The 16,935-nt window shown below is 35.6% G+C and overlaps 1 protein-coding gene across 1 annotated transcript in view; it reads left to right on the top strand.

The window, feature by feature from the left end:
* The window catches only part of LOC111368999 (ATP sulfurylase 1, chloroplastic-like), a 13,190-nt gene extending 7,458 nt beyond the window's left edge, over nucleotides 1–5,732 (top strand). The window contains exons 8-12 of the mRNA XM_022990489.1: nucleotides 2,591–2,657; nucleotides 3,413–3,913; nucleotides 4,599–4,859; nucleotides 5,016–5,102; nucleotides 5,532–5,732. Coding sequence (XP_022846257.1) covers nucleotides 2,591–2,657; nucleotides 3,413–3,913; nucleotides 4,599–4,859; nucleotides 5,016–5,102; nucleotides 5,532–5,669 — 1,054 coding nt within the window. The 3' untranslated portion in view covers nucleotides 5,670–5,732. The remainder of the gene's footprint in view (nucleotides 1–2,590; nucleotides 2,658–3,412; nucleotides 3,914–4,598; nucleotides 4,860–5,015; nucleotides 5,103–5,531) is intronic.
* Nucleotides 5,733–16,935: the final 11,203 nt, after the last annotated feature.

The following is a 16,935-nucleotide window of genomic DNA, read 5'->3' on the forward strand; positions in this document are numbered from 1 at the left end:
CTTGCACACAGGACGTTTTCGTCCTTTTTTGGTTCTTTTCCTTTGATACGTTCAAAGACACTGGGATGTGGTTTAGGATCTTCTTCTCCGTCATCTATGACTAACTTGAATTTTGGTAACTTGTTCTTGAATCCAGATGTTACCATGTTTACCCCAAGTGGCTGTGGGAAAGGATTCTCGTCCACTGCCATCTTTTTCTTATCGTCGAACGTAATTCGTCCTGACTCAATAGCATCCTGCAACACGTGACGAAAAACCAAGCAATTGTTAGTCAAATGTGACCATACATTATGCCACTTACAATATTTTTTACCCTTTATTTGTTCAGGGTTTGGCAATTTGTGCTTATCGCTCAGTTTTATTTGCTTATCCCTATATAACTTATCGAATATAAGGTCAGCTTTGGTTACATCGAGCGAGAACGTTCTAGCCTTTATGTTTCCATCCTTTACGGGTTCATCTTTGCCCGATGGTCTAGGTTTGGCCATTATGGGACAAGTATATGTATCCCCTTTTACTAATTCGGCCAAACACATTTCGGCCTGATCATACGATTCGTCATCGATGGTATGAACGTCAAAATTCGGGTCTCTGTAGTAAGTCCCTTTGCTAGAATTTTTTATTTGTTCTTCTTCTCTTATCAATCGCTCATACCTAATGACATTCGCACTTAACTGGAAAAGGTCGGGAAATTCCTTGTCTTGGAACTTCTTTTTTAAATCAAAACTTAAACAGCCTTGTGCGATTTTGACAAATTTTTTTTCGGGCAGAGGTACGAAACACTTGCTTCTTGCTGTTTTGAACCTTTGGAGAAAACTTTCTGCCCATTCATTTGGCATTTGACGTAAATTCGCCAAATCAGCCAAAGTGACTTCAGATTTAGTTTTGTAAAACTGAGCATGAAACAACTGTTCCAGTTGTTGCCATGTTTGAACAGAGTTCGCTGGCAAGTTAATGAACCAGGAGAAAGCTACTCCTGTTAACGAACTAGGGAAAAGTCTCATTTTGTGGTAATCGGTTACATCACCACTTTGCAACGTGAATCGCCCTATGTGTTCCAGGGTAGACACCTCTCCTAAACCAGTAAACAGTGAGAATTCTAGCACTTTGTACCCTCTAGGCCATGGATATGCTTGGTCAACCCAATCAGGATATGGCTTTGTGTAAGTCGGTCTAATGACAGGACGCACCCCAAAGGCCATCTGATCCTGCACGATTTCCATAATCTGATTTCTCAATATGACATTGGGATCATATGGAATTCCTACAGGCTGATTAACCGGTTGATTTGCATAAGGTCTGATGTTTGGTCCTTGATTGGCAACAAAATTACCATAATTAGGGCCATTACCATTAGCCTGGACATCTACCCCCTCGTTACCACGTGGAATATTCTGTCCATTGTTTAGGACATTATCTCTCACGTTTGGATTACCCCCCAAGTTAGGCATACCACTACTACTACTTTGATTTGGTATTGTAGCACCTCCTTGGTTTGAAGTACAGGGGCCAGCAAGTGGTTCTACCCCTTGACTTGGATTTGGGACCGAAAGATTATGTCCTACGATCGTCCTAGTTTGAAAGTGACTTGTGAGAGGTATAGGCGGCTGACATATTTGGCCTACTAATTTATTCATTGTTTCGTTCAATGTCTTTAGTTGTTTGGCCATATTGTCATAGTGTGCATTACCACTTTGTGTAAATCTTTCCATATTATGAATACTTCGAAGATTTACCTGCTCAACGACGTCTTGCGTGAGTTCTCCAAGCAATGCACGCATGGTTCGAGGACTCAGCTCCGTCATTGGTTCGTAACGACTGTTACTGCTCTGATTTTGTCCATCTGTTCGTGGAGAGGCATGTTGCTCCTCATATCGCTCGATTACAGACTGGATTCCTCCCTGACTTGCTCCTTCCTTGTCGGATCTCTGAGGCATGATGTTTCTCCTTTTGCACTTTCAACACCTAACACCACTGTCCCACCGGGCGTGCCAAATTGTTTCGCGCGGTTTAATTCGCTAACAATTAAAGAGGATCAGACGATTGTGTAAGGGACGAAACCTCTTAAGACAAAGTCCCAAAAAGGGGTGTTCTTTTATTGGCGATGAACTTTACAATTGGAAACGGAAAACAACGTGCCTCCAAGGGGCTCGTTCAACCGCTTTGGATTGAACCCCTCGAGTCGTGGAACGTGATAAAGTTACTTTAACAACTGCCTCAATAACAGCATCATAATGCGTTATGTTTGTTGATACCTTGGGCGACTTGAACATTTGGGCGAGACTTTGGACGACCGTATGCCACTCTATTCGTTCAGACTCTGAGCGACTTGCAAACTTGGACGATGGCGTTACCGCACTATTGGGCCCCTTATTTGGGCATTCACCTTGATTCGTTCAATTGGATTTCGTTCTTTGGGCTATCTGATTTGGGGATCCTCCCATTGGGTTTTATTCTCTGGGCTGTTCGATTTGGGCTGAATTTTTATGTGTCAACACGTTTCTTCTAATCAAAATAAATTTTTTCCCCCATAAAATTCGATATTTTTGCTTCTCATGGAATTAGCTATAACTCTTGATTTATTTTTTAGCTCTTTCATTTTTTTGGATGATTGTGTCGTCATAGCTATTGCAGAGTCATGCAATAGTGTCGATATCGTTAGTGATTTCATGTGATAATGTGCTTTAATAGTTTTCTTTTTGTATTTTGGACGTTGGAATGAATTATTAAATCTTGTGTTTTGAGACAAGTAATATTCCAAGGTTTAATCCTCTGGTCGGATAAGATGTTGGAGCTTACTATTTTTATTCAAGTGAATATTTCCAAGGGCAAGGTCCCACCATTGTAAAAATGGAAAGATAAATGATAGAAAATTTACGATAATTTGAATGTCAACACGAACGTAATGGGAGACCAAGGAGTTTTAAGACATTTTTGAGCGAATAGATTAGTCAAGTTCCAAATTCAGTGGAATAGTATACCAGCACGATCATGTAATCATAGTGGCATCCCAAAAATATATGATACTAACTGCAAACGCTGACCGCCCTACAAAACCCATAGAAACCTCAACTGCCGTTAACTGTCTCTATACTTGAAAAGGAAATTGTTCAGATTCGGTTATAGAAGAGTACTGGTTACGTTGAAAATAATTATTCACTTCATCTTTTGGTTAATGAACAAGAATTCTTTACTCATGATGGTGGCTAAGAATTAAATTTCATCTGTGACACAATTATGGATGATGGGTTTTAATTAGTTTTCCTGGTTGCTTCTTTATATAACTCATTTACCATCGTCTATGATAGTTTGGCTGTACATACTCTCTTATCATTTTCTTCCAGCCATGTAGGTTGTGCGCTTAATCATTAGTGAGTGTTCTTGAGAAATCTTGAAATTCTAACTCTTTTATTTTCATGTATTGATTTTTCTTTTAATACATAGATATGTGTACAACAATTGCTCGTCAGGTATTCTTATTGATCTGAAATCAAATTGTTACTGTAGCATTGAAATTTACAAGCATGACAAAGAAGAAAGAATAGCAAGAACCTGGGGTACCACTGCACGTGGTCTACCTTATGTCGAGGAAGCTATTACCCCTGCTGGAAACTGGCTGATCGATGGTGATTTAGAAGTAATAGAACCCATCAAGTACAATGATGGTCTTGATCGCTTCCGGCTTTCCCCTTCACAACTCCGTGACGAGTTTCTGAGACGTAACACAGATGCTGTGTTTGCTTTCCAGCTCAGAAATCTTGTGCACAATGGCCATGCTCTATTGATGACCGACACGCACCGTCGGCTTTTGGAGATGGGATATAAGAATCCTGTCCTCTTGCTTCATCCATTGGGAGGTTATACAAAAGCAGATGATGTACCACTTAGTTGGCGAATGAAGCAACATGAGAAGGTTCACGTGTTCTTAAATATATTGATTTTTTACTTCCTACCTATCAAAAGCCATTTTTCTAACACATTTTCCCCCCTTTCACGTCCTTCTCTTCATATTCGTTCTACAACTATAAGAATTAGAGTCGATTAACCTTTACAGCATGTCAAATTGATCATGACACAATTCGTTATGGAACGAAGAATGTTTAGGTATGATATCATATTAGAACTGTTGCTGATCTTGAAGCAATTTGTTCTTGTATCCTGAAGTTCTATTTAGCAGAGCTTGGCTAAGAAATAAGGAAAAGCAAACTTTTGTTCCCATGTATGTTTGAGTACTTTGATCTTACTATAAAGTAATAAAAGTTACTTTTGAAGAATTCTGAACGCTTACCTTAGTGTTAAAATAAGTAATTTATTTGTAACTAGATCAAGTAAAGAATATTTATTTGTCAACCAACTTATAAGTAAACATATCTGTAAGTGAACTTTTAAGCATAGCCAATCATGCTCTATTTCAATGTTGATTTTCATTAGCATCTATATTTTGTACAGGATGTGCCTTTCTTGAATCTTTTCATTTAAATCAACAACGAATGGCAAAATTATAGAATGACTTGGGATGCAAATTGTTGTATGAACTAGTACAATAGAAATAAGTTCCATTTATATACTAATTATTCATATTTTAACTGTTCTTTTAGGTGCTTGTGGATGGTGTTCTTGATCCGGAGACTACAGTAGTTTCTATATTCCCATCTCCCATGCACTATGCGGGGCCAACTGAGGTTCAGTGGCATGCTAAGGCTCGGATTAATGAAGGTGCAAACTTCTACATAGTAGGCCGGGACCCTGCTGGCATGAGCCACCCACTTGAGAAAAGAGATCTTTATGATGCAGATCATGGTAAGAAGGTTCTGAGTATGGCTCCTGGATTAGAGCGGCTTAACATTCTTCCATTCAAGGTACAAAAAGATCCTATGATGTATTTATTATGAGTTCAGTCGGTCACAACAATCTGAAGTATTCTCTTCCTACAGAAATTGAATGAAAAAATTTACTGCCATGATGTAGAAAAATGAAATATTGAATATTAATTGGTTATTATGGATGAACTCCAGGTGGCTGCTTATGACAAGACTCAAGGTAAAATGGCATTCTTTGATCCATCAAGGCCTCAAGACTTTCTGTTAATATCTGGCACAAAGGTAATTCTATTATTAATAGATTTTCTCAGCCCTCCTACCCCGACCCAACAATAGAAAAGAGAACCTCGAGCTCTGGGATCAAAACCTCAATATCCTTATGAGTGGTAGTTCTACGATTTGAAAATGCCAATCCGCTTACTCCGGCTCTGCTGTAGGATTTGAACCTACGACATCGGGTTTTGGAGACCAACGTCCAAGTGGAGAGGAAAAAAAAAAAAAAAGAATTGAACTTAAACAGTCGCCTGAGCATGGTCACTACGACCCCCTTTGTGAGGAGGCACCCCTGCTACCATAACTAGAAAAAGAGTTGAAGAAATATTGCTGTTTCGACGCAAGGACAATCCAAATATAAGATAAAATTAAGTTTTTCATGTTCATTTTGTTCGAGGATTTTGTTTTTCCATTTTCTGAATGATTTCCTTTTTCCAGATGCGAACCCTTGCAAAGAAAGGTGTGAATCCTCCAGATGGATTCATGTGCCCAGGTGGCTGGAAAGTTTTGGTCGATTATTACGAGAGTTTGGCTCCCTCTGGGGATGGCAGAGTACCTGAACCTGTCCCAGCTTAAATTTACTACATTATAATTGTGCTTGGGAGAAACATCAAACCTATTTATCTCCTATGTATCCTTGCATAAAGCTTGGTCAAAACTCTCTCCAGCTGAATAAGATCATACGAGGCATAGGTACAGAGTTTCAAGAATTGGCCTCAACCTGTAATATAGTGCTAAAACTGGCTTGTGAATTCGTGCACCCGTCTTGTGCACGCTGTATTATGTTGTGTTTAAACTGTGTGAAGAAAATGGATCGTGGGTTCCTGTTGAAATTAGTGATGGCAACGGGGCGGTTCAAGGCAGTTTTTTGCCTCGTTTATTGCCCCCCCCCCGTGGTCCCCCTCCCTTTTTTTTATTTTTATTTTTTTAAACACATTTTCAAAGTTTAGAGTTATACTATTAAATTCTAAAATACAAATTCAAAATTTAAAAATTCAAAACAAATAATGCTCAAATTAACATCAATATTCAAAGAAACACTCGAATTTTTTTTTTTTTTAATATTCACGGGGCGGGTTCGGGGAATTATGCTCCGCCCCATCCCATCCCCTGTCCTGCCCTATCAACCCATCGGGGCGGGTTTTTTTGCTCCATTCGAGGCGGGGCCCCATCGGGTGGGGCGGCACAGGGCGGGGTAAATTGTCATCTCTAGTTGAAATATGATTTTGTCTGTCACTGCCATCTTATTTTCACGCTTAGAAGTTAATGAAAGGGTGAAAGAGCATAAAAATGGTGCTTAGAATTCCATTTTTATGTTCCTAATCGTTTATTGATATTAATGACCTCCAACCATATTTTTAATAAATGGGGACTTTTTGAAGGATTAAATTAGTGTGAGAGAATGAAAACTACTTTTAAAAATTATTTATGTGAGGATTTCTTTTTATTTTTCAGTCTTTCTTAATACCTAATTACCCTTATATTTATGAATGGTGAGCTTTCTCATTCATTTTGAGTTTTCTGCTTAAAATATATGTCACGCGAGTATTTTGGATGGGAGTGAACTTAATAATGGATTTTGGCGTTCGACTTGTTTTTTCTGGGTGCATAAAGAGAGAGAAGAATAATGCATGCATGTTTGAGTGCAATGATGCACAATAGTTAGAATAGAAAATCATAACCCAATTAGAAAGAAGATAAAGTAAGACGGGCTTATGAAAATACGGGTAACTTTCAATTCGATTGTTAGGTTTACGTGAGCGTGTATAATTTAGAAGCGGTTTTCAATTCTTTACAATTTCGTTGGGTGAAAATATCAAACTTTTTTTTTTTTTTTTTTGGGTGGGGAAGACGACTGTGTGGGTTCAAATTTCACTGTTTAGAGGCCTATTTTGACATTTTTCTATTTTGAGCTAGTCTAGCAGTATTTTCGTCATTTTTATAGTTTCTTAGTTCCATTCGAATTTTCGACTGAATTAGGGTTTCGTTTTAATGCTTTGAATATGTTTTAAGAGTTTGAAAACCCTATAGTCGTATTTTGAATAATAATATTTCAGATTTTAGTATCTTGTGGGTTTTAGTACTTCTTAAATCCATTTGGACGAAATTCGAGCAACATGCATTTGTGTGTCATGTAAAAGATCTTTTTAGTACTATTATTCACATTTCCATGTTGCGTCATATAGGCTAAGTTGATGACTTGGTTGAATAGGGGGTTTAAGTTGATCTAGTTTCTCGTTGAGGATTGAGTTGGCTGAATTAAGAATATAAAAAATCCCTTGTTGGAGCCCCGTTTTGGAGGGAAAAAATGAAGTTATGAATAGTGTATTGATGGGAAATGTATGGTTAAAAAGTAAAGGAAAAGTTTTGAATTTATGTGTAATATCATTTTATTGAAGAATGTGATTAAAATAATGTCAAAATACTGTAGAAGAATGCATTTTTTCTAAATAATGGAGGCTTAAACAAGCTGTATATTTTGACCAGAACGTTATTTTCTATAAATAAACATTTTATACATTCTTTAGCAATTAAAATCCTACTATAAAAAAGGGTAACAGAGTAACTGTTTGCTCTTTTTGGTGTAGATTAAAAGTTGATAAAACTTTTGAAGTAAAGTCAATTATATTTAATTACACATTACATGAAATTCACAACTTTCCAACCACACATTTAATCAACTTTTATCAAAATTTACTAAAAATATGATTTTAATCTGCATCAAACATGGGCAAAATCTTGTTCTTCAAAATTCCTCTTCGTGTATTATGCTGCACCTCCAAAAACATTATCACATAATGCACAGCGACAGCCACAGCCACATTTTCCCTTTGTTTGAGGCACCAGCCATTCAATTTCAGAGGAGCATCAAATATGGTTATACTAAGATTTAGCACATAAAAAGTAAGAAAGACAAATAAGAGTTTTGAGAAAACTATATAATCTCCTTGTTAGAGATTCCCTTTATATAAAACATATAAACATTTATTTACAGTTCTTAAAATAGGAAAACTATCGCATACAAAGCTATCTGTAATTATTCTACAAGTTAGTACATCCTAAACTAATAAAAAATAAATAAAAAAAATCAAAGATTACAACAATAGATTATCCAGGAATCTGTTGTAGAAATTGCCGTAGAATGCTCAAAACCTGCTCGTTGATTTTAGGTGTAGAAGGCTGAGAATAGATTCTGTTGGTGACTTTCCTTTGATATCAACCTTCAAATTGATGTTGATAGATTCATAAGCATCAATTTGCTAACTAGGAATGGCATTGACGGGTCATGAATTCGATGAAGATATCTGCAAGCTGTAGAGAAAGATGAAATGTGTGGAAGGGTCATAACCTTGTTGTCAAAGGCATCTCGGATGAAATGGTAGTCAACTTCTATGTGCTTCGTGTATTCGTAGTAGACTAGGTTTGCGGCAATTTGGAAGGCACTAGTTTTCGCATGTAATGGAGTACGCTGAACTTGGGAGAAACCAAGTTTTGTAAGGAGACCACACATCCAAATGATCTTGGAGCATGCAGAAGACATGGGGCGATACTCAACCTTAGCGGATAATTAGGAGATGCAGTCACGCTTCTTGCATTTCCAAGATATAAAAGCATCACCAAGGAACATACACCATCCAGTAGTAGGTTTCCTGGGTTTTGAACAACATGTTTACTCAATAGGCTTGGGCACGATTTGGTTTAAGTTGGTTTCGACTCCAACTTAAAACCAAAACTAAATTAGTAGGTTTGTGTGAATTTAAATCCAAGCCAATCCACTTTATCTCTTAAACTAAATCAAACTAAATCAAATTGGTTTGGTTTTATTCGGTTCGGTTGGTCGGTTTGGAATTTTAGTTCAAATTGATTTTTTATTTTAAAAAATTGTTCTAGCTTTGGGTCCACTTAGAATACAAGAATTAAAAAAACTAAATAACTTTATATTACAAGAACCATTGATTAGTAAATAAAATCAAATTAATAGAGACAGAGCAAACAAATTTAAGAATTTTGTTGCTTTTTATGCATTATATAACCCGACTGTTTGAGTAGGAATAAGGAAGTGTATAATATAATGAGCTTGTGAAAGAAAATTCACATTGCTATTTTTTACTTGCAACATCATAGATTGGAGGGAATCGAGATATAATTCTGAGATTAGGGTTTATTTTTTAATTTTTATTTTTCTTCAAAAAAATGTAAACATGCGAGTAGGTTGGGTCAGTTTGATTAACCAATGGTTTGAGGCTTCAAACCATGACTGAATTGACCCAACATTGTTTTTTGTTTAAAAAAACCAAACAAAACCAATTATTTGTGTCAAACGACCCAAAGCAAGCGAGTTGATTCGATTTGATTGGTTTGATTAATTTTTGGTTATTTTACCTAGGCCTACTCAGAATCTCAGTAGGCTTCTAGTGGGAATGAAGTATGAGTAACGAAGAAAAAGCGACAACTAGGTGTGCTAAGGATGTAGGGAACGATGCGACGGACAACAACAAGGTAGAGATGTCAATGTGTTTGCATGAACTTGTTGACGACATGGATTGAATAATAGATATTCGATCGAGCAAATATATAAGATTACCACCCAACTTTTGATAGAGAAAGGGTCATCAAGGAGCTTCCATTCGTTACATCTATATTTCACATTAATTTCCATTGAGGTGTCCACCGAAGTATTTTTTGTGAATTTTGCTATCTGAACCAAATCCTGAATATATCGGTCTAATTTAGGAAGAGACCCTAAGGTTCATGAAGCACCTTTATCCCCAAAAGTAAGTGAGCTAGCTAAGGTCTTTCTTGTGTGAACTAGAAATGCAATAATTTTTTAATTGAACAGACGGTTGCAATATCTAAACTAGTAATAATAAATTCGTCTATATAAACAAGGTTGAACTTTATGCCATTAAAGGTCCTCTGTAGGAAAGAGAGGAGTCATATTGACTTTAAGTGAATGAATAGCCAAGGAGAATGGTTCAAAAATTTTCAAACCATGCTCTATGTCCCTGTTTCAAACCATACAAAGAATGTTTTTAGTTTGCAAGCATGAGTTGGTAAGGAAGCAAGCATTCTAGAAGAAAATTTTATGTAAAGGTCCTCCTTGAGATCATTGTGTAGAAAATGCATTTTTAACATCCATTTGATGTAGGGGCCATGATTGAGGGCGACAAGGGCTAGTATTGTTTGGATGGTGGTCTTCTTGGCCACTAGTGCGAATGTCTTATCATAGTGTAGGCCATACTCTTGCTTGTCATTAAGGACCACCAATCGATCCTTGTACCTATATAAAGAACCATCACGATGAAGTTTAATGGAGAATAACATTTACTCCCAATTAGTTTCACTGATGAGAAAAATAGAACAACATCTTAGGTTTTTTTTTTGTTATGTTTTCATTTTTTGAGTGAAATTCTGTTTCAATAGCTATTTGCCAACACTAATGCTCTACTGTTTGTTTATAACACAAGGGAAAAGGAATAAAAGATAAAGTGGCCATCAAGGATAAAGGATGAGTGAAACTAACGAACTTGAGTACTTTGCTTGAGAAGGAAAGGTGTAGTTGCTAAAATAGGATTAGCAGTTGGGGGATGACGTGGAGAGGGCTCAGGAGGTACTAGAAATTGATTTGATGTAGAGCGGGATCATCTCTAATACACAAAGAAAGGCTTAGGAGTTCTCAAACATGTAAGAGTTATTAAATAAAGGTAAAATAGAAAATGAAGGAGAAGGATGATCTTGATTAGTGGTGAAAATTATTGGTTTTCTAAAAAAATTTACATTTCTAGAAACTCAAATACGACGTAGATTTAGATTATAGCAAAGATAAACTTTTTGTTGTACAAAATATACTAGAAAGCACATGGTACTGACTGAGCCATGAGTTTTGTATGTTTGTATACGGGAAGATGAACATAACATACATAACCAAAGGTACGAAGGATGGAATATTTTGAAAGGACGATCGAACAACCTAGCATATGGAAATACGTTGTTCAATGAGGGAGAAGACAATTAGTTAATGAGGTGGACAAATGTGGAAAGAGCCTTACACAGAACTGAGAGGACGTGGATGACTTTAATAAAAGGGTACGTAGATGAGGGTTCTTTCTTTCAGCCATCCCATTTTGTTGAGAGATTTAAGGATAAGACCGTTTTGAGATGATATCATGAATTTGTAAATAATCCTAAAACAAATTAGATATGTACTCAACTCCATTGTCAGAATGTAGAGTTTTGATATTGCAGAAAATTAAGTATGAATATGTGCATAGAAAAGCTTGAAAATAAAAAAATACTACTCATTTAGAACGCATTAAGTAAATCTACGTAAATCAACTATAATTGTCTATAAAAATAACAAAATACTTTTAATTAGCATGAGAAGTGACCAATGCAATACCCCACACATCATTATAGATTAAATCAAATGGCCAAACAATATTCGACATTTTATGATTTATATATATGTTTTATGTTATGAAATTAGGGATGTTAATGAGCCGAGCCAATTCCTGAGTTGAAACTCGAGGCGTAGGCTCGGCTTGAGTAAAATTAAATCTGGCTTTTGTGGCCCTTGCTTGGCTAAAAAATCAAGGCTTGACTCGAGCCAGATCGATTTTTATATTTTTTTATATTACACATATAGTCACACATGTTGGCTTGGGCTCCACTCGAACTTTTAAATATTTATGACTCAGCCCAATGAGCCACACGTGTTGGCTTGGGCTTAGCTCGGAATTTTTTTGGGCCGATCCACGAGCGATTCGACCCGACAAGCTATATTGTCATCCCTACATAACATATAGTCAAAATGTCTTGCTTACTACATGCTTAATTGCTTAATTGAGTGAGAGTGCTAAGGTTGAAAGAGTTTGAGTCATCATGACCTCAAAAATTTATGATTTTGCCCTACGAAACTAAATTTGTGATAAAGAATCATTAAAATAATAATGATTAGGAGATTAGTAAAAGGCAATCATTGAAATTTCATCCTTGTAGGATCGTCAATATTGTACCGATGTTGAAGGGATATCTATCTAATCCGATCGATTGCGTAAAGCTCGCGATAGCAACGGAACCGGGAAAAGTATATAGAAAAGATAGTTCTTTTCTATTATATTAGTTAGTATTAGTTAGTGATCCCGGCTTTGTGAGTCCTTTCTTTCGTGATGAACTGTTGGCATCGGTCCCATATTTTGTCTCTATGGACTGAGGAGAAAAGAGGCTCGACGTGTACATGAGAGAAGCAAGGAGGTCAACCTCTTTCAAATATACAACATGGATTCTGGCAATGCAATGTAGTTGGACTCTCATGTCGATCCGAATGAATCATCCTTTCCGTGGAGGTCAATCTTTTCCTGCTAGGCAAGAGGAGAGCAAGTTACACATTTTGTCTCGGTAGGACATGTATTTCTATTACTATGAAATTCATAAATGAAGTAGTTAATGGTGGGTTACCATTATCCTTTTTGTAGTGACGAATCTTGTATGTGTTCTTAAGAAAAGGAACTTGTCGATCGCCGACTCAACTTGATCCGATTGCATTTTATTGTAATTGAGAGAATACCCCAAATGAATTTGACTTTACTTTTTTTTTTTTTTTTTGGTTTCCGAAGTAACTCTCATCAACTAGCACTAGTTTGATGTGAACCTTTAGGAGTAATTCATCCAATTTGTTAGATCTAAAATAGTAACATACTTTTCATATAAGCCCACTATACATATTGATATACATATAGATCTACCGACTTTACATTTTAGCCATCCAGCGATCCTGATCTTTTTGAAACTAGCTAGAATTCATTTACCCATAGATCCTTTTCTCCAGGCATAAGAACTTTTTCCTTTATGTTCGGCGAAAATTACACGTTAGACCATATTTTTCGAAATAGATAACTTTCGACTCCATGTCTAGTGTTAATTATCATAAAACTTAATTTACATGAGCGTAAAATGATGTGTGCGTTAATGGATATTTATATGATTGTCCCTAAAATTTTGATAGAGCCTAGTATCTAGGGATATCATAATTGGCCTTAATAAGGGTAGCAAATTGAATGACTATAATTATAACACTTGGTGCAATAAAACTTGGTATGTGCTTTAAGGAACATGATTCTCTTGAGGATATTAACCACGCGATGGAAGATACCCATGTGTAGGTCGAACTGCAAAATAAAGAAAGGATTAGGAAACTTACTAAACATGAAAATAGAAAGATTTCACTGCTTGTGTGATTTTGGTAAGTTCCTTGGTGGACAATCTCATTCATGAGTGTGAGAAGTTCCAGATTGCTCATGACATTTGGATATATTTGAGGGAAAAATTGGGGGTGCTAGTGTGACTAGGCTCAGACAGTGTAAGTTTGATATTTACCGAAAACCTCCTAATCACAGCATCGCATAGCATGTGAGGATCATGTCTATTGTGATTAAAGAGTTGAAGCCGGCTGGTTATATACTCTCAGATGACTAGCAAGTTTAGGCTTTGATCTGCTTTCTTCCTAATAATTAGGGACTTCTGAAAATTAATCTGACACACAATAATATCCTTAAATTTTTTTGTGAATACTGCTCACCATGTGGAACTAAAGGATGAGCGTGAGCAGGCCTTGGAGGTGCTAAATCCCTTAAACATGCTTTGGAGGTTGAAAGTAGTTTTGGAAAAGCTTCAGGTTTTAAACGTAAGAAAAACTAGTTTAAATGTGAGAAAGAGAAGGGAAAAGAAATTGGATAGGGACCTAAAAAGAACAAACCCTAAGCACAACAAGAAGGGTAAATGGTTTGAAAATAAGCTATTTAAGAGCAAGCTAAAGTGTTTCAATTGTCAAGTGCTGGATCACTTTGCTCGAAAATGTCCTGAGCCTAAGAATGTAGCTCTTGTAAATACCTTTTTAGAGCTGTCTATGTTTTAAGAACTGTTATGCAAACTAAATATTATTCATGTGGATTGTAAACTCAAAAGCGGCAAACCATGTAACCAAGGATTGAGAAGCGTCCGTGGAGTTTCGTCGATTTTCAGTTGGTAAAAAGTGGATATATGTCGATAAAGATGATAAGTGGAGGTGAATGAGATCAGTACATGTAAGTTCCATTTACGTGGTGGCCGTCTTATTCTCCTTCATGAGGTCCTATTTATATTAGGGATATGAATGAACTTAATTTTCGTTGTTGTTCTTATAAGATTATGTTTCAATTTGAACTTTGGTAATACTTCAGTTTGTATTTATAATGGTAATGTTTATTATTGATCTAAATATGTATAATGTGGTTTTGTAGCGTTATCTTGTGATCCAAACACTTATGATCGTTGTTTTCCCATCCATGTATCTTTTTGTTCTAAAGATTTAAATGTTATCACATGTGTATGGCATGCTATATTAGGACATATTAGGCAAGAGAAAATGAATAGGTTAGCTAAAGAAAACTTGCTAAGTTCAATCTCTAAGGTTTCATTACCTACTTGTGAACACTACCTAATAAAAAAAAATACGAAAATCATTCGATAAAGCTTTAAGAGACGAACTTCCATTACAGTTAATCTATTCAGATACATGTAGCCCTATGAATGTGAGGACAATAAATGGAGCCTTTTATGTCATTATTTTTATAGACGATTTCACTCAGTATAGTTATGTTTATTTGATTTCTCATAAGTTAAAGGCACTAGAACGATTTAGACGATATTGTCGTAGAAAATAAATAGATAGAAATGTAAAAGTCTTAAGAACTAACTAAGGGCATGGATATCTGTCCGAAGAGTTCAAAGAACTATGTAATGAAAAGTGAGTTATTAGGCAGTTAGCTATACCAAACACACCACAACAAAATGGTGTTGTTGAAGGGAGGAATGGAATGTTGTTAGAAATGGTAAGATCCATAATAGTGCAGGCTAACTTACCTATCTCCTGTTGGGGAGACGCTTTGCTAACTTCGACCTGTATTCTTAAGTAGATTATCTCAAACTTGGTATCTGTCATGAACTGTCTCGAATCACCCTATGAACCTAAAATGTAATGTGCATGCTGATTGGATCCCAGATCTATCATTAAAGCTGATTGAGTTACTATTAAATATGAGTCAAAATCAAATGCTTAAGAAAAAATAATGTAATGGGACCAAAATAATTAATTCCTGCTTTATCAAAATGAAGCATATAACTCAATATGTTGTGTGGCCATAACTCTAAAATCATCAGGATCCTCGAGCAATCCAAAACCAATTGCTACGTGTCAAAAAAGTCGTAAAAAATATATGAGTTGATAACTGAGTGAGTGAAATTTTTTGAAAATAGTTATACTTTCTCATTTATACATATTTATCGAAAATCGAGTTCATATAATTTAACAATCAAAATTATCGCACCATGGTAATCAAGATGTGAGACACTTCATTACACTGAAAAATATTATCTCATAGTCATGATATAATCATCAACTCAAATCCATATCATCATTTCATCACATTAAATGTAGTCTACCAAAAATGTACCGTTTGACTGAAATTTGTAATTCGTCCCTCAGGCAAAGCACTTTCACTATGGGCCTTTGGCCCTCTTCGTGAATGAAAGTAGGTCTGAAAGACCTCTAATAATCAATTCTAGAATACGGTCAAAGCCCCTCTATGAACTATATGTACATGATCAATACAATGTCCGATCAAGATCCTTCTGCGTAGGATAGAACACGGTCAAAGCCTCTATATGAACTAGAAAATTATATACTCACGGGTACTTTTCTAGTCAATCTCAATATAACATGTTTAACATTCCAAATCATATTTAATCCATATACAATCTTTGAATTCCACATATATCACAGCGAAAGAATTTTTTTATATCAATCATGTAATTGAACAAATAATTCTCATAACCGTATGTAATATAATGGTATATGTACTTTATAAATATTTGAAAATATATAAGTTTTTGCACTCATAAATCTATGGATAGCCATTTTGTTATATTGACGAGCAATTTCAAACTTTCATGTCACTACTTGAAATGACGGTATAATAACTCAAATTGAAACTTGGCAAGTAAACTAATGCAAGTTCACCTCTTAATTCCTCAACTTCTATATTTATTCTTGTGTCTCTAAATCTCTAACTTTGCCTCTCTTTATTAATTTACCAACAAATCACCATACACAATCAAATCCATTAAATCACTATATTTTCTTTAAATCACTACCTTTTACACATATACAACCCCTATAAATGATTTAATCCAATACCTAGACTTCAATATTTATCCTTCAGTTTCATTCTAACTTGTATCTGAGAAGAGTATTGAACTCTGTCACTAGTTTCTACATATGGAAAACTGTTTCCAAAAGTTTTGACAAAAATGACACTTTTCGGGTAGAATTTTAAAAGTAGCAGCGAGATTATAATTTTGTAAGAAAATTGAAGAAAATGACTTAAACATACCAAAATCAAACATATATCAATAAACATTAATTTTTGCTAAACGTCAATTTTGAGAAAATTTTCCATAGACCCAAAAATAATTCAACATACTTACACTTTCCTCTATAAATCAATGGAGAAATTGAAGAAATGGAGAACCAAAGCTTGAAAACCCACTTCTTTTTCTTCCTTTCTCTTCCTGTGTTTGTCCCCAAAAATGATAAGCATAAATGAATTGATATGCATAAATTTAGTGGACGACTATGAATATTGCAAGTCAAGTCACCAATCTTTATATAACACAACATTTCATATTTATGTCTTCAATAGCATAAATTAATTCCCTAGATTCCTTTATTATATCATTGTTAGCCCTCAGTCATTTGAAAGTACAATTTAAGTCCCATGAAAATCATTTATTCAACTTCTCCTTA

Source organism: Olea europaea, chromosome 20 (assembly GCF_002742605.1).
Source record: "Olea europaea var. sylvestris chromosome 20, O_europaea_v1, whole genome shotgun sequence".
NCBI lineage: Eukaryota > Viridiplantae > Streptophyta > Magnoliopsida > Lamiales > Oleaceae > Olea > Olea europaea.